General features: G+C 45.4%; 1 protein-coding gene and 1 long non-coding RNA gene across 2 annotated transcripts in view; one reads left to right on the top strand and one right to left on the bottom strand.

Annotated features, from left to right (window-relative positions):
* LOC306801323 overlaps nt 1-18,474 on the bottom strand; it is a 46,882-nt gene that overhangs the window by 16,084 nt on the left and 12,324 nt on the right. The window lies entirely within an intron of this gene.
* Nucleotides 1,595-18,474, top strand: part of AKR1D1 (aldo-keto reductase family 1 member D1) — a 34,439-nt gene continuing 17,559 nt past the window's right edge. The window contains exons 1-2 of the mRNA XM_079304254.1: nt 1,595-1,906; nt 17,892-18,059. Of these exons, the coding sequence (XP_079160380.1) occupies nt 1,814-1,906; nt 17,892-18,059 (261 nt within the window). The 5' untranslated portion in view covers nt 1,595-1,813. The remainder of the gene's footprint in view (nt 1,907-17,891; nt 18,060-18,474) is intronic.

Below are 18,474 nucleotides of genomic sequence, written 5' to 3'. Positions count from 1 at the left end.
AGGAATCAGCCGCTGGGCAGCAGAGCCTCTTCACGGAATGCTAGTATGGGATTGGAAATAAGGAGGTCTCCGACTGTCCTCTGCCACATCAGACTCTTTGCTCACCCCATTTCCATCTCTCCATGTGTTTTCTCCTCTGTTGGAAATGCAATAGAATGATGGCTATAGTTTAGACATACAGCTGGCATCGACCTGTCCTCCTATGGAGAGTGCTTGGCACAGACAGAGAAGGTGGGAACTGCTTCTGTAGCAAGAAAGTGGAAATCAGTTAGATGGGAGCAACAGGGGGGCATGGAGGTGGACTGTGGTTTTCCTTCCTCCTGCAGGTACCCACAGCTCACAGCAGCACACAGACAGGGTCTAGCAGGATGAGCCTGCCCACAGTAATTACAGCCAGACAGCAGTTTGCCTCAGCTTCCCTGCTTTGAGATGGAGCCCAGCCACCCCTACAGGCAGCTCTTTGCAGTGTGTTGTCCAGGTAAAGCACAGGCTCTCACAAAACCTCAGCCACACTCAGCCCTCTTTCCAAGGAGCATTTTACCACAGCACCTTTGCCCTGCATGACATCCTAACTATCTAGAAATTTTTGGGTTGGGATCTAGTTGGCTTGAACTTTGTCCTGAACTTTTTGGAACATTCCTAAATGTGGAAGTGGCACTTCTTTCATTTTACTCAGAGACTCTTGCAGGTATCTAACCAGTAACACTAAAAGGGTCTTGTGGTAGGGTGCTCTCCAGGTAAGTTCCCAGCCCTAGCAGCAACTAACCCTTTACCCAAATGTATACTAGTACACACCTGTTGATTTCAAGAACCGCAGAGATAACTTATCATGATGGATCCATTAACCCCTCTTGAAATTGCATAACCTGTTGAACTATTACTATGCACAGAAAGCCAAGGGGGGTATTCCAGGAGATAAAATAATCTGACAGGCAAAGACTATTGTTCTGACTAAGGAATAATGTTCCTTGAGGGCTTAATTTCAAGTTGATCTAGGAAGACATTAAAGACCATGCACTTCCAGATGAAATGGGGAGAATTTAGCATAGATGTCACAAAGGAGGCAGCTCAGGACAGGTACATCTGCAAAGTGGTGCAAACGCATGGCCCCGAGTGTTTTATGAGGACCAGAAAAGACAGCAAGAGCTGTATGATGAATTTCACAAAGGATATTATCTCCTTCTGGGTTATCACATTAGGAAATACATAATTTTTTTCCACTGTGGAGCAGAACCAGACCGTGAGGAACTTGAGCCCATCGACTGTAATTTAGAACTCACGCTGAGGCAGAGAAACTACTCACCAGTCTGGGATTTCCTTCCTTCACTCCTTGCTCTACACTAGTGCAAAGAGCAGTAGAGTAAGTGCAAAGGAGAGGTGCAAACTATTTCACACCTCCGTGGGGAAATTTCCAAGACCTGACAGCCCAAACCACGGTAGCCGGCGCCCTGCAGCAGTGTCCCACGCCGCTCCAAGGTGCCTTGGGGTGGCAGGAGCGGCGCTTCCCCGGGTTCGCGGGGGTCGCGGCGCCGCGCGGGGCGGTGCGCGGGGAGCCGGCGGCCGCGGGGCCGGGGCGGGGCCGGGGCGGTGCGCGGCGGGGCGCGGTGCAGGGCAGCCGTGGGCACACGTGGCTCAGCCCCCCAAAAAGGCGCTCCCCGGCGGCGGGAGAGGGCAGTTCGTCCCTGGGTCCCCCCCCAGAGCCAGCGCCGGTCCGCTCCGTCCAGCCGTCGGTGGGTGCCGGTGCCCGCGGTTGGCTGCGAAGCGGCGGCTCCCGCCCCCTGCGGAGTCAGCCCCGGGTCTACCTGCCGGCACGATGAACCTCACCGCCGAGAGCCACCGCGTTCCGCTCAGCGACGGCAACAGCATCCCGCTCTTGGGGCTGGGCACCTACGCCGACCCCCAGAAAGTAAGTCCGGAGGCGCCGGGATGTCCCGCTCCGCTGGCGGGGGCAGGTGCCGGCCACCCTCCCTGCAGCCCCCCGAGCCGCGGCTACCCTCCTCCTTTCCTCTCGTCCCGGCTACTTCTCTCTTTGCTCCTTTCCCCCTGCAAAGTTAAAGACCCGGTTCTACCATGAGCAGTGCGGGCAGATGAGGAAAGGTGGGAAGAAATAAGAAAAAAATCCCTGCCAGCTTGCGGTGTGCTGCACCGCTGGGCGCACGGGCAGGGTCGCGGGGCACCGGGAGTCGGGACGGTGCCCGGGTGCGATGCCCGGGTCGGGAAGGGATGGGACACCTCTGGCAAGGCGGCCGGGAGCCCTCGCCTCACCAGAGCAGGAGGGACGATGCCGTCGGCTCCCCTGCCTTGCCCCCAGTGTAGATAAAATGAGGGATTTCGGACCGTCTGGCGGCTGCCCCCGATACTTTCCAAGTAATGTTCCTGAAACAAAGACTCAAATTCCTGCATCCTGATTCCTGCGGCTCCCACAGCTGACTGCCAGCGGCCAAACCACTCTCAAATATTCTGCATCCTTCGGGTTTGCGCCGGGCAGGCATCCCGTCTGACCGTGCCGGTCGGCTGCCCCCGTGGAGGCTGGGGAAGCACACCTGATGCTTCCTCCCTCTGCGACCTGGGAGCGCAAAGCCAATTCAGTAGCCACTGCCTTTTAAAGCTCTCCTAAACTGCCTGATCTTTCACCAGTTCTCTTTTTTGTTTGTTTGAAGAGTTGGAAAAGAGGCATCGTGGCCAGAACCCCTCTTGTGTAATAGTTGCGATGCAATGTGTGTGTATGACTCCACATATCACAAGGTATTTAAAAGTACCTTTTAAAGAGGACTCTTGATTAAAGCCATTTTCCAACCACTAAATGTACCATGGTGCTTCAATAACGGTGTCTAATCTTCAACAAATACTCCTGGAGGCAGTGCATGAGTGATGCAGAAAGAGTGTAAGACATCCCCAAGACGTGCAGATCTCACTGATTAATGATACTGATTCAGATGGGGAGAATCAATAGGAATTCATTACTTCAGAGCCTGGGCATTGTCTCCCACACCACTAAACTTTCAGGAGATATCTTCAGCTAGGGCACTCTTTGAATAATGGTTAGTGAAACAAAATTAAGATCTCTAACAGGACTTTTGATATAGCAAAGCAGAATACTGCATAATTCAGTGTCAAAATAGCCCTGTGCGAACTTGAAGCATCTTTTTCCAGACGTGTACATCATGCCCCCAGCCCTCAAGTTGCAATTTGTGCCCTGGTTTTAAGTTAAGAAAAATGCAGCTGCCAGCACGAGAGCTCCTACCTTGCTGCACTTCCCGCCCGGAATAGCCGTGGCCCAATACTGTGGCATCAGGCAGGATACCCGGAGAGGCAAAGTAACCTGACGGAGCTGAGAGGGGAGCTGGATGAGATTCCCCGTACGGTGCTTCTCGGCACTGCCATTACCCTGCTAATTCATTCTGCAGGAATTCAGCTGTCCCAAAACCAACAGAGCAACACATCTACTTCTTCTCCCCCCGTCCTGCAAACCCCTGATGCTTTCTTCCTTTGCCCTCCCGTGGTTCGAGGTGTACGGAGAGCCTTTGCACGGCGCTTAATGAGCCAAAATTAATTTTTTTTTAGGTAGGGCTGGTTTTCAGCCGAATCAGCCCCAGGTAGTGGCTTTTTGCTTTTCGCATATACGTCCTTTGTTTTCTGCTAACAGAAGGTGAGGAAGACAGGATAATGCAGGCAGGGCAGGCATTGCTACGGCAACTCCGATTTAGAGCAATTGAAGCCGCTGTGTAACTGTACCCTCAGTGGGGATGGGTGCATATATCCAACCACCCATGCTCCTTCCCCCTGCCTTTGTAGGAGTTCGATTTTCCGAGCTTTCTCTTTCTACATGATAAACACGTTAGGAAGTTACGGGTGGGAGGAGGAGCTGAGAAGAGGTAGAGAAAATAGCAGAGATAAGGCACTCGCCACAGTCTCATTTTCGCAGCAGACCAGGTGAAACAATGTGTGTTTATCTGGCGGAGCTGGGCTGGAGCTTTACGCTAGGATTAGGGCTGCTATTTGAGTCGAAGAACTTGTCACAGAGAGCAGCTGGGGAGACGCAGCGGCAGCGGCGTGCTGTGGGATTTGTTGCAGATTTGTGTTGCTGGTCGGTGATGGGTCAGGATGTTTAAATAGGTCATGGCTTAAAACTTGCCCGTTTCAAAAAGGCTCCTTTGCTGATAAGGGCGGTGGGGGCTTCTGTCAACTCCTCCCTGTGGCTTGGAGTGCTGCCTGGCTGGGACAAGCTGCTGTGCCGAGTGCTGACTTGCGCCTGCTGCAACTTCCACCGGGATGCCTGGCGAGGTGTCTGTCCTTTTCCTCCTGCCCCAACAGCTGAGAGGCTTTGTGGCAATGCAGGACCGTTTCAAGTTTTATCTTAAGGAGTGAGGTTATAAACTAGCACTGACACGTTTCCCTCAAAAAGCTTAGCTGTAGCCTTTTGTGGCTGAATTGCTTAAGAAGCAGCATTTGAGCCACCCATTCTCCAGCGGTGGGGGCAGGCAGCTGGTGGTAGCGACGGCTCAAGCCAGCCCCAGCACTCTATTTCTGATCATGAGTCAGATCCCTGCAACTTCTAGTTATTTTGTGCTTTGATAAAAAAAAATACACAGCCATTCATTTGTCAGATTATTCATCTTGTTCTTGGAGGCAGGTTTTTGATTTTATGCTAGTTTGTTGTTTTGATTTTTTTTCCTTCCCAAGATTATTCACGCTGGCACCTCCATGTCAGAGCAGCTTGTCCAAAACAAATCTGTTTTCTCAGTGTCAGGCTGGAGCCCAGTAGCTCGTAATGAGCCCGGAGTGTTCTTCCTGAAGTGCAGGAATGTGCTCGCTGGTTAAGCCAACCAGGCAGATCTAGTTAGCCATGGAGCAGGGAAATCTGCTTCTCCTGCAGTCAGTTAGAAGAAAACAAAGGCAGGAGGCCAGCTTTCACGTTTCAGGCTTTGTCTGCATAAACTGAACAGCAGTGCCTTTAGAACTGAAATGTGTCAGCAGCTCGCCTTGCTCATCTTAAATCACTTAATTGTTCTCCCAAAGACTACTTTGGGAGATAAGTCATACTTCTCTGGTTGTGAAATACTCAACAAAAAATACATCTATTGACAGAAAGTCCCCTGTACAAGTTTACTGACTCAAAGTAGAATATCACTCAACAGGAGCAGAGCTGGACCACTGTAGAAAAAGTCTGTTTGATAATCAGACTCATTTTAATTGAATGTTCTTTTGCCCTAGATATAAAAGAGATTTTCTTCTGACTGATTGGGATGACAATTCTGCTAATTCTTTGAGGTAAAAAGTACAACATTGGGTGTTTCTTTTCATTTACTCTCCTACCACAGCAAGAAAGTACAGTGAATCCATTGCCTATAAGACCATCTGCTAACAGGAAGAAAGGAGTCTTCACTGGGTCATAGAAAAGAATTAGCCATAAACTTGGGTTATTTATCAAGAGATGCACAGAAAAATTTTTAGAGATTCAATTGGTGTTTCCTGTCCTTATTTTAAAATAAAGGAATGCAATACTTGAATAACTATTAAGCTTAATTTTCTTTTGCAGGCAGATTTCAGTGTGTTGAAGTTGGTTTTGCATTCTTCTTCATGCAAGGAAGGACATGTATGATTTGCATTAGATTCTTGCCTACATAAAAAATTAGGCTGTTTATCCTACCAAGGACGGACTCAGGTGAAAAAGTGGAAATCTCAGTCACCGATTCCTTCCCCTGTTCTCTCTTCCCTTCCCCAAATATTCCTTCTCCTCATGGGTTCGGGTGGCAACCACAGTGGAACTGTGAATCAGGACTACCAGTGCACTCCAGACAGGTTTAAAATTTGAGGCCAGTTCTACCTCTGTTTGGCTCTGTGGATCCTCCTGGCAAAGCCCTGCGAGTGCAGGAGCGGCTCTGCCAAGGCTCCAGCAGATGCACCGTGTCCAGCTCCCCCTCCCTGAGGGCCCCCAAGCCGTTGACCCAATTCTCCAGGGTATTAAATAAATTGGGGGGGGGTCGGAGGAGGGAGAGGGCAGCCCCACAGGAGAGGGTGGTAAAGGAGGACAGGCTCCTGGATGAGCCCCTGGCATTGCCCTGTGCTACAGCAGAACTAGACCAGTCCATGGCAGGCTCCCACCACCTCCCAGCACAACCCATGGAGTGGTACTGGTACCCATCTGGAAGCAGATGAAGTGTGGGGACGAGCAGTCTTAGAGGGGAAAGGTGCTAAAAACACTCCTAAATCCTGGAAATCCTATGCCTCGTTAAAACTGCACTTACGCTTGCTTCACTTTATAACTCATCCCTGTCAACACAGCTAAGATCATCAGTCCAGTGTCTCCACATAAATACTTGCTGTTTCCCTGGAAGGTCAAGGGGCCTTGGCCACAGCTCCTCTCCTGCCTTCCTGTTTTGACTGAGGGAGGACAGGGCTTGGACAGAAGGTTGTAGCAACCGCACTGTACACAGGCGCTGCCTCTGAAACATAAGATTGGGCAAAGTGCTCAAGAATAGCACTGGGTGAGGGCTGTTGGCAAGTTGCAACTTAGCTAAAAATGAGGTTCTGAGGTAAATCCAAATCCATTCATAAATTGGAAGCAGTTTTGTGGAATAGTTTCAGGCAAAACAAATGGCAAAGCATTTCATTTTGGGCACTGGCAGTACAAGCTGAGGAATCAAAGAATTATTAAAGCACTTGGAGGTAGCAGTTGCCTTTCCCTGAATAGCCTGCTGGTAAGGGAATCCACATGGGCGGTGGGAAACCAGATTCAGTCCTCCTCTCAGCCTCTGGGGATTAAATTCATATCAGACAGCTCAGAGAAATAACATGATTGTGGGGTAGGTGATAGCTAGAGAGAGGCAAGAAGAAACATGCACAGGCTGGAGCAGGAGGAGCACCCTCCCCATGGGAAAGCACACTGCCCACCAGCCCCACAGTGCTGGATGCTGAAGAACTTGGTATGGCATCCAGCCAGGAGGAAGAGAGACCCATTTCCCCAAATCTTTAACTACCACAAAGTAACCCTTGTGAGTGCCCAGACAGTCTGGGTTTTGTTTAAGAAGAAATTGCTGGTTTGAATCAGGGAGAGGAAAAGTTCATCCAGGGCTTCCAGATCCAGTCTGAGTGACCAAGTTAAAAAAAATCTGGTTTGGATAAGTAAAAACACTGTTTTGGCACCCTGAATTACTTTTTACACCCAAGCTAGAAGCTGAGCAGAATTATTTTTCATTGTACAGGTCTAACAGCTTCTAGTGCTCTCATAGGATCATTTATGCCAAAAAGTTCCTCGCAAGGATGTGCATGCTCAAACTTTTTCAATTGCTCTTAATGGTGCTGGCTGCACCCCTGCTGCAGGCTGCCTGATTTTGGAGCTGCCATAGCCTGGTGTTAAGTCAAAATAGGTTATAAGTGATTTGTCCCCATGATGGGATCTGGATCTCTGAGCTGCAGTAAGGGAGGAATTACACACAACTTAATCCCCCGTGTTTTCCTCCTGGAAAGTCACCACTGGCTTCTGAAACAAGCAATGATTTCAGGTGACTTCTAAAAGAAAGTCACCTGGCCTGACCCAAAGCTACAAAATAAATCATGTATTGAGCATTCCAGGGAGATCTCTGCAGACACTTTTGTGCTTAAAGGCTTCCACTTCTTGATTTCTTACCTGTAAATTTCTTCTGACTCAGACAACTGTCTTCCTCCTAAGGTAAACTTGGCTTCTGGATTTTTTTTCTTGAGATGAGAGAGGCAGTGACAAGAGCAGGAACTGTTCTAACATCCAAGTGTTCTTGCAGCTTTATCTTATTTGCCATGACATTCTATTAAAAAAAAAAAAAAAAAAAAAAGAAATGAAAAGAATATACCTCAGTCCTTTTAATGTAAATGATTACACATGAATATATGTTTGAACTCAGCAAGTACAAAGTTAGTTCTCTACTGAAGTGATCTTTATGAACCTACATGAAATTTCCACAGATGTAGGCCAGGGAATTATTTTTTCAGAGGTGAAATATTAGGAACCCAATTTGAACAGAGCTGGAAGAGTCAGCTGGGATATTTGGTTACAAAGCCTCCTATTTATGCCTTGAACTTAATAAGTAAATAAAATTCTTGAAACAAATTTTTAAAGTCTTTGGGCTATATCTCTTAACCAGCATTTCCAAAAGACTTTGTGTCCCTTCACAATCCCTTTTGGTAACCACCACTGGCTTTCTCAAGCTCTTTCCTTTTTAAGCAGTATTACCTCATGCAGTTCTAGCTCTTCTTGTCTTCAGGGTGCTCTTTGGAGCAGCAGAGCCACAGCTGGCTGACACGTAGCAACATGAGGTCTCTCAGAGTTGGGATTTCTGAGATGTTTCAGAGGGTAGCCTCATGTTCCCTCTGTCTCTGAGGATATCCTAAAATGATACACCCAAGTGGAGATTTGTACACCTGAGTCAGGGGTGAAGGGAAGGAGATACATTACTGCAGCCCAGAGAGACAACTGTGCCTGATCTGCTACTTGTCCTGGAGGTCTCCTTGCCTGCCTGTTAGTAAACTCTTAGCCTAGCCTTTACACTGAGCAATGTTTATCCTGAAACCCAATATCTGCAGCCAGATTGCTCAGGGAATCGTGACTCAGTTAGTTTTGTGCTTGAAGAACTAAATCACACTGAAACAATTTTGCTTGCACAGACTGCAGATGGCATGCCTTTCCTTCAGTGGCTGTCATCCTGGTGTTGAATGATGCCCTCATTGATCAATTGCTCAGATTTTATTCCTTAACTAAGTCTGTTACTGGCAAGATCCAGTTGCCAAGAGTGGATAAAGGCAGGATTTCTTGATATTTGGTGCCCAGATTCCTTTAAGGAGGTGCAGCAGTGTGCATCAGCTTTTAGCAGGCAGCAAACCAACTTGGCTCTTGGGCAAGAGCTTGTGTGAGGAGTCAAACTGCAGTGATTGAGCTCTAGTATTGCCTCAATTCATCCCTGCTGTTTGCTACAGAGGTGGCAAACATGCCAGGGAATAAGTGGTTTCACACATGAAAGAGTGCTTTCACAGATCAAACCCCTTCTAACAGAGAGGTGATGATACATACTAAAAGGTTAAACCAAACCCAAAGGGTCTCAGAACAAGTTCTGATTTCATCAATGACTTTTGCTAAAAGCTTACTCTTGTGTGACACATTTTAAAATTCCTGTTCTTAAATGTTCAAGTGGCATGGCTACCTCTGATTTGTCTTACATTCTCATTTTTCCCTCAACCATACAACTTATCTGTTTTGCCACTGTAGCAGTCTTCCTCCATTTCTTTCAACAGGTGCCTTCAAACACTTCCTTCTTCATGTTCAGCCTTGACCTCTCCTCCTCTGCCTGCAACTGCCTCTTGATGCCTCAGTTCCTGCTAGTTCCCTGTAATCTTGTGTTATACAATGGAACATTTTTGGCTTGCATAAATGCAAGATTGCATCTTTATCTCATTAAGAAAGGAAGCCTAAGTCATACAATTAGAAAAATCAGGTAATTAGAAGAGGTAGTTGCTTTTTTCCTGAAATGTGACAGACTCAGAAACTCCTAGCTTTTGTGTAAGAACTGTTCTTTAACAAGATTTTAAATTTAGATTCGATAAAATGACTTACCTTGGAGACACATGTTTTGCTCCTAATTCTTTGATTTGCACGAAACCCATGGTCCTAAAATGTTGATGCATTTGCAAAATGCTTTTTTGTATCTTCTCTGATGAAATCTCTGTGGTTCTTCATTTCCATGAAACCTGAAGCTTAATAGAAAAAAATTAACAGTATTAATTATCTATACTTTGTGCTAATGGCTTCTGTTTCCAGTTGTGAACACAGTGTCTAGTCATGTATAACAGATTAAAAGCTGTGTTTACAGAAGTGGTCAACATGTAAAATTCCCAATGAAGAAGAGCCCAGCCTTGTAGATAGCGTGAATGAAAGACTAACTTTCTAGCTACAAAGTTAATTAACCAAGGGAGGACTTCTGAGCAAAATGGACACATAATTGCTGGCCCTGGGAAATAGTGAATATTTTAGTTTGCTGTAAGGAGCAGATTGTGCTCAGAACAACTTCTTCCCCTGCCCACCCCAGCACGCCTAAAACAAAAAATCTTCTTATAATGATAGTGCCTCTAACCTATTATGACATCTCAGCTGCTGCATGAAAACATTTTCAGACTGCTCCAGGACCAAGAGAGGTAACCCCATGCAGAGCTGAGGACTTGCACTAATGAATCCATTGACAGCCAGATAATTGCCAGGCCTTGTGCAGTGATGCCTGCCTAATCCAAGCAGAGGGGCTGGCTCTTGCAGCCACCCTGCCACTGTGTCATTTGGCTCCCAAACGTGGTACTAACACGTGCAGACTTGGACACGGCAAAAATGCTCCACAGGAAAATGCTCCCAGAAGAAGGGGGGGCTTTAGGAGGTGACAACTTTGTCTGGCAGTCAGGACAACTTTTGGATGGTGGATATCAGCTACCAGCATGACCCACCAAACTACATATGTGTCTATGACACAGGGTAGAACCGTGTCTGATCAGTCCAGATCCAAAACTAACAGAGGGTTAATCCAGATAAGCTTTTAGGACAGTAGCACTACTCAAAACCAGTCATAAGGATTCTTATTTGAAAAATAACCAAACAGAGAACAGACCTTTTCCATTCCAAAGCTGTGTGCTGCAGTGACAAGCACTAGCTGTTTCAATATACCCCTCTTCCAAAAACTACAAAGTTAGCTGTTACTAGTGCAATAACACTAAGCCAAATACTAACACCCAAAAAATAGCACTTTCATTCTTCTCTTTTCCTATGGCTTTCTAAATATGCCTGCTCAAAAACCACAGGGAAGGCCATTCTATCTAAATAAAAGTTAAGATTGTTTTGCAGAAGATGAGGCAGGGAATCACTGGCATTGTTGAAGAGGGGAAAAACTGAACCCCTACAAGTGAGTAATCGGGATTACCACAACTGAAAGATACACTTTTTGGCAAGAACATTTAGAGCCCAATTTTCCAGGCAAAGCTCCATTTTTAAAATGTCCCTGACCAACTCCATACGTTAAATATGGCTGTGCACTCCTATGCTTCCCTGATTCCCCACAGTTCTCCAAAAAACAGTGTAAGCATGTTCTTGCAGCTCATGTGGGAGGCTAACATCTGGATTGTCTCTTTGGTTGACCTAGGAGACCAGATTTGTCAAAACTTGAAAGCACTGTGCAGAAAATGCCTCTCTGGGCTTCGAAGCCAGCTCTTGTTGGTTCAGCTAACTAGGTGGTGGAATTCCCCAAGTTTTACATTTGCCTTTGCAAACATTTCTTCGAACTGGCGCCAGAAACCTCTCCCCTCTAACTCTAGGGAATGAAGCAGAGGAGCTACTGGCAACCTTTTCTTCTCTTTTATTGCACAAGCTGGTGCTTTATCTTCCACTTGTACCTCACACATCCCTGTGATTGCTTTGCTTGTCTGAAGGGTATTTTGATAGCACCCACCCTCCCAGATAGATCCGTGCTTTCCAGGCCCAGCTGGCTGGCTGTTGTGTCCTCCAGCTCTTCAGGAAACTTTCCCAGTCCACCCCACCAGCACTGTAAACCCAGGGACCTGGGTGTGCACATCGTGTTCTTGGTTTGCTTTAATCCTTTTGCTGCCAGAAGAAAGGTATTGCAGCTCTTTAGCTTCACCTTACATTAACTGACTTTGTGTTGGGTGAAAAGTCGCAGCGTTCCTAAAACTGAGGATTCTGCAATCAAACATTAAAAATAACTCCAGAACCCTCTGCCAGCTACAATAATAAGACTTTCCTGAAGACAGCTTTGGCTAAATCCTAGAATAACAATGTCACAGGAATTCTAGAAATGCTAAATCTGCAGTTATGCAATCTAATTTCTGTTGTATGGACAAACCCTATGCTTGAGGCCACTGATAGAGCACCAAGTCAGAGGAGAAAGGCATCCCTGTCCCACCTTCATTCATGGTGTGACACAAGGCGACAAGTGACACCATTCCCCCCCATCTTCTCTGCACATATTTACTGTCCTCCACCTTCCAAGGCAACACAGTGCATGACATAAAGAGAAGTTCTGGGCTGGCACAGCAGCTCGTGGCACTTAGCTGTGTTCTCTGCCTCCTTTCCCAGCTCTACCTGCTTTTGCAGAGAACCTTCTGCTGGGTTTTGCTTCCTGGATGGTGGCTGCCAATGCTTCCGGGGGATGAAAGCCAGATTTTCCTGTGTACGAGAGAGAGGGATGTGCTGGCGGTTGCATTTTCCAAGAAAGAGGTGTACAGTACAGCTTCTCTTTTACAAGATTAAACAATTCTAAGAATGTACCCTAGTGTGGCTCATATCCTCTGGCTTTGTAAACTCAACCTGTGCTTTCCTGCAGGGCCTTCAGTACACATGCTTTCTATGCTAGGTTCCTAACATCTTAAGCCAATCCTTTTTGCCAGTTTGTCCAGAAAACAGGCAAATGGAAATAAGCAACTGGGCTTCTAGAAACTTGCATAAGAATCTGTGTGTGAGTGCCGAGCTCTGATGAAGGAGGCTCTGAGCCCAGGAATGTACCTACTTTCTCCTTCCTGTATTTAGCTGACTAAGATTCCTAAACAGCAGCTCCACATCCTAAATTATAGGTTTGGACTGGAGCACTTGGCCCATGGCTTGGATGCCTTGTGTAATTCTGCTGCAGCTAAACTCAGATTTTTCCAGAAGATGGCCCTATGTCTCCTAACACTTCAGGCTTTTCTCCCCAGGATCATTATTCCAAGCTGAGAGACTGCAAAGCATTCCACTAACCAGGTGAGATATTCAGGACTAAGGTAAAGGGCTTCTTCCCTCAAGTGCTGCTGACACTGGTGCAACTCTGTAAAGCTGCTCCTGTAAAACAGGGCAGAGCAAAATCTGGGAGCCCAAGTCAGACTGCTTTCCTTTACCATACACACTAATAAAAAATAAGTAATAATACTGATGTTAAGACATAAAAGTAGTGACTGCAGTAGCAGTTCACATGGCTTTGCAAGATTATAATCTACTGCCAATGTGTCCTGTTAGCTCTCTTTGGAGATAACCCACTTAAGCAGCTGGAAAGCCAATGGAAACATGACCAGAAAAAGATACTATAGAAAAAGCAAAAGAATTGGAGGACAGCTGAACTGTGACACCATGTAGCAGTAGTAAGTCAGACAACCACTAACACTGCTGAGCAAATACTGTTCTACTAGAGTGTGAAGAGAAAAACTCATGGGTATGCCTGCACAAAAATATTCTCCTGTGGCTTGGTCATGTGCACTTACAAACAAAACTGAAGGTGAACCATTTGCTATGGTAGGGAGAATAGTTTTTGACAAAATGGGATGTGACGTAAGGTGTCTGGAATAAACATTAAAAATTAGGAAAGTTTATGGTCTCAGACGAAAAAGAGAGCAGACCCTTTCAGACAGAATTGATGAAGCACATTGCTTTTTCAGACTCACAGAAAGTGGTAACTGGCCAGTTGGCTACTTCATCTGTGGAGAAGGGGCCAAATTGCTGCTTCCTTTCTTTCAGTGAAGGTGCATATCTGAGTCTGCTCTCCCAGCCCTTCTGTTGGATTTATTTATCATGAAACCTGAAGGAAACAGATACCAGTTAAATCTGTCATGCATGATGGTAAATCAGCCAGTTTACAAGCTATTGATTGATAGAGGGAATAATTGTGTCTCTTGTTTCCTTAAACTTTATGACCTTAAAATAACACAGATGCTATTGAAGAAATTTATTAGTGATTGAGCAAGTCCTCCTAGTCAACCAAACAGCTATTCTTTTATCATATAATGTGCAGTAAATTTAATATGGTTCTTTGGCACAAATTAGTGACTGTCTGCAAAAGCACTGAAGATAAATATCTGACTTACAGTGCACAAGTGGTTATAAAACTCCAGTTTTAAAACAAGTCCTCGATCAAAGTAGCATAGTTGCAAGGCATGGTGATTGGAAGCTGAAACATTAATTATGGTGAAGGATCAAGAACACCTCTTATCTGCTCTTAAGCAAAAAGTGATAAAGAAGCAGAGATCTGTCTTAAGGCCAAAGCTAGAGAGTCCTGGATTACTACTAACAAAGCACAAAGGTTTATGACACAGAGACATTTCAGTATTTGTACTACTCTAAAAGTGAGCCGTGCTCATTCAGGAATGGTGCAAGAATAAAGCCCTGCCTGGAATGAGGTGGCAGAATAGGCAACTGCATTTTAGGTAACATACAGAGTATAACCTGAAGGAAAGAAGGGGAAGAGGTCTGGGGTTCTGAGTAGAAAAAGGTGGTTCCTCATGTCTGGGAGGTGCTGTTCCATCAGCTGCTAAGTGTGCTGACTCTTATACTCCACAGATGTATTACAAATTTCTGTCTGCAATTAAATAAAAGTTGGTTTCAGTTGGTAACCTTTAATCTGGTCACTACTGAAGACCAATGAAAGACAGAAGAGATTTAAACACCTCAGACTGAACAGCAGAGTAGAGGGGAAAGATCCTGGTTTGTGCCTTCTCTTATGGAAAGATGGATGAGCTGTGGTGATCACCCAACCTTGGTACGGTCTGTCAGGAAACAATGGAATAAGACATGACACCTAAAGTAACACTTCTAAAAAGTGGCAATACCACAACATGACTAGCCTGTGCAACTCATCAGCACAGTTTACCACAGCCCATTACTGCAGGATTTGGAAGGATTAAATATGTGAAATGCCAGAAATGATAGTTTCTCCATTAGAATGAAAATAAACATATGGTATAAAGTTTCCAGTCTCACAGATGTCTCAGACCTTCAGCTGGGATGGTTCAATAGAGGCAATATTTTCCAAAAACTGTTCCCTAGATTGTTTTGCATTTTTATATGAAGCACCTTAGACCAGAATCAGTCAGAATTAATATACCACATCAGATGAAATGGACTAGTGCAAAAAAAAACCATATATATATAAAATGTAAACTCATCTCTGGCCATTGGTAATCAAGACCTGATCCAAAAAAAGCCACCCCAAGCCCCTAAAGAATAAGGTTATTCCTTGAGATGGAAGAGTCTTTCACAAGATTATTTGTACAGATGTAAGTCCCACATAAAAAATTAAGAAATTCAGAGAAGTTCACAGAAGCATTAACACAAGTCAACAGATTCAGCTGAAAGCAGATGCATTAACTGCAAGCATTTTCCTCTGTTGTACCCTCCTTCCATGTCTGAAACTGTGTTGTTCCCTTACATGTGAGACTCTACCTTTCCTCACCTATTCCTTCTGCTTTTCTTATTGACCAAACTGGCCCTGGTGACTGAGAAAATATGCAACTTAATAATCAATATTTCCTTGCCTGGTAGAGTTTAGTTCACAGCGTCAGGAAACCACAGGGAGCTGTGTTCACACAATCTCTCAAGAGCATGAAGAGGGGAAATTCTGGTACTGGGTTCACATCCCATTTTCAGTCTCTTCAACAAATGGAAAAAGAATAAAAAAAAATTTTTTTTTTTTTTTCCAAATCTATGTTATGGTAATACATCAGTGTCCTCTAAATACTCTGCTTTCATACATGTGAATGGTAAAAGTCAAACAGGCTGAAGAAATCTAGAAGACACACTGTTTGCAAAATCACATTTCAGAGAGAAAAAACACTGATAGCTCTGCTGGAAATACACTTGTCTTTCAGATAACTAATAATCACTTAAGCTTGAGCTCCCCAGACCTTTCAGCTGAGCCCTGTTGCTCTGTGCCAGTCAGCCTGAGCTTTGTCACTGTGGCTCCAGCTTTGTGCAGCTCATTGCTGGGGCAGAGGTCTGAGCTTACTGTCATCAGTCACTGCAGGCTTGTTAAACTCGTGGCAGAGTTTTCATCCTGATGCCTCTCTCAAATCCTCTCCTGCAGGTTCAGGCAGGGACAAAGCAGAGAACATGTTGGAGGTTGCCACTGCTCCATGCCTTGCACTTCTGTAACGCTGCCCAAGTGAAAAGTGGCCACTGAGTGTGCCTGAAAAGCTGGTAGCTGCCATGGCCCTCCTTACATCCCACCAACAACCAGGAAAAAGCCCTGCCAGGGGCCAAGCGTGCTTTTGGGAGGCTTCCACAATGAAAGCAGCAAAGCACTGAAACAAGTGTTGCATTGTCTCCCACAATTAAGCACACAGTATTGCATCATCACTGCTGTAAATACTCTGGGGTGCCAAATTGTGCTGTTTTGCTTCTAGGCCCTCATTCAGGTCTGTAATAAATCAGAGCACGTGTGAGCAGCTTTGCATTTTAAGTAACCTTTAGGCATTGCATGCTGGAGCAGAAAGTTCTTCTCAAGCCCAAACAGAAGTTGGTCCATTTAGTGTCCCTCAGAGTCAGCCAAGATGGGGCTGGAATCCAAGGCTGGAATATGGTCCCATTATCCCAGAATGATCTGTCACCAGCCTACAGTTCTGGGACTGAAAGACATCCCCAGGTGTCTTCAGCAGTCCTTCGAAGACTTTCCTTTCATGAATATGGAAGGAAGACCAATGTCCTTAATCACTGAAGCATCCTAGAGCAGTTCTGAGTTTCACACCTTCTAGTTCAGCAGGTGGTGGAACAGAAACTGTTTCTTTCATGACAAACCCGTGGACAGCCAGGCCAGTGGCAGCTGTAAAAGGACAGCTAGGAGAGAGAGAGGAAGGAGAGCTATTGCTATGGTGAAAAATGGTCCTTCCCAACAACACTTAGTGCCAGTTCTGCTTCTTTTCTTCCTTTGGCATTGTCAAATCCAACAAATTTGACATCCTCTCTTCCTACCTTCTCATTTTCAGATGGCTCTGGCATCTGTTTTCTTCACAGGACAAGCAGTATGGTCTTGGCCCTGCACTTGCAGATAGCAAAATCCAGCTCTTGCCATTTGTTGGTGACAGACAACAGCACAGCAGAGCAGTTTGACTTGCCCTACCTCAGTTTTTCTTGAAGTGAATCAGATGCCCCTCTTGCAGCAGAGCAATGCCCATGAAAAGGATGTGAGAGTAGCATGGCTGCACACCCTTGGCCACCACCACTTAGAGCTGCTCTTTCATTATAAAAAGCGTAGGAACCATAAGTTGTTTTCAGTACAATTTTAGTGACCAGACAAATAATTTCGGTGTCCAGTTTTTTGCTTTTTTGCTTAGTTTGGCCTACATGTAATTTTGCTTGCCACACTGGCTAATGGAAAATACGACTGCTCTGAAAAAAACAGCTTACTCTGAAACTTGGTGATGATGAACAAACATAAATGCAGCACACAGTACAAAAATGTCACTTATTAGGAGGTTCCTTGGGCTCATCTTCAACTGAAGCAGTAAAATATATATAAATATACACAAAAGCAACTACTGTTTCTTAACCATACAGTAAAAGCAGCTGTTCAGAACTGGGAATACCAGTAGATAATCCTGACCTTCAGATTGTGATGCCAACAATGATAAGTTGATTTGAGGAGAAAGAAGTCAAATTTGAATTCCTGCACTGCTGCAAGGTCCAAGCTATTCAAACAGTCTCTGATCAGCAGGTGGTTGATTCAGCTCTGCTCAATCAAAAAGTCATCTTCCTCTTGAGTAAGTGATTTTATCAAATGGCTGTAGGAAAGCCCTTGCTCTCTAGATAACAAATTCTGAAATTCTTTTCATATCAAATGCATTTGATTCTACTTCCTGAGGACACTAGTATTCTCTCTCTCACAGAGACAGTGAGACAATTTTTTGCTTTGCTGCCTTTTCCCAGTCCAATCCCACATGCTCAACAGTTTTGAGAAAAAAGTGCACAGCACTTTTTCATTCAGAAGCTGGAATGTGGTTGCCTGGGGAGGTAAGGGATGGCCACTCAGGATGAATGACACCACAAATCTTGCACATCTCAGGGACTCTTCAGCACTGAAGGAGAGGTAAGCAGTAGGCTGAGCCTATGTTCACTCTTTCCCTTCTCCCATCAGACTCCCAAAGGCTCCTGCCTGGAGGCGGTGAAGATTGCCATCGACGCTGGTTACCGCCACATCGATGGTGCCTTTGTCTACTTCAATGAGCATGAAGTGGGACAAGCCATCCGGGAGAAGATTGCTGAAGGGAAGATCAAGAGAGAAGACATCTTTTACTGTGGCAAGGTGAGAACCTGCACTCAGAGTATTTACACTAAATCCAGGATTTCCGTGAATGGTCTTTCTTAAGAATGCTGGCAGTCAACATCTGGAATGCTTCCTTCCAGATCCAACATCCTTTATTTTTCTTTCCTAGCATTACCAGAATGCTGCAGATCTTTATGAACACTATGTTTGCTGTGAGGCACAGGAATCACTGTTGTTCCCTGTTTAAATCTCTGATAGCTGTAGGAACCATGCAACATCCCTTCTGCTTAGTATTGTAGGCACCTGCAAGTTAAAACCACAGCTGCATTCAGCCTAAAGTGCTGCCTAACCTGTTACTGTGCTGTCACACACAGAACCCCAGCTGGACAATGATCCTGCAACTGAGCTATTTTCTGTTAGAGCAAATCCCTGCATGGATTTGCCATGAGGTTGC

The sequence above is a fragment of the Erithacus rubecula genome (genome assembly GCF_903797595.1).
Source record: "Erithacus rubecula genome assembly, chromosome: 4".
Classification (NCBI taxonomy): Eukaryota; Metazoa; Chordata; class Aves; order Passeriformes; family Muscicapidae; genus Erithacus; species Erithacus rubecula.
Note: the sequence above shows the minus strand (reverse complement) of the source record. Positions and strands in the feature narration are given on the sequence as shown.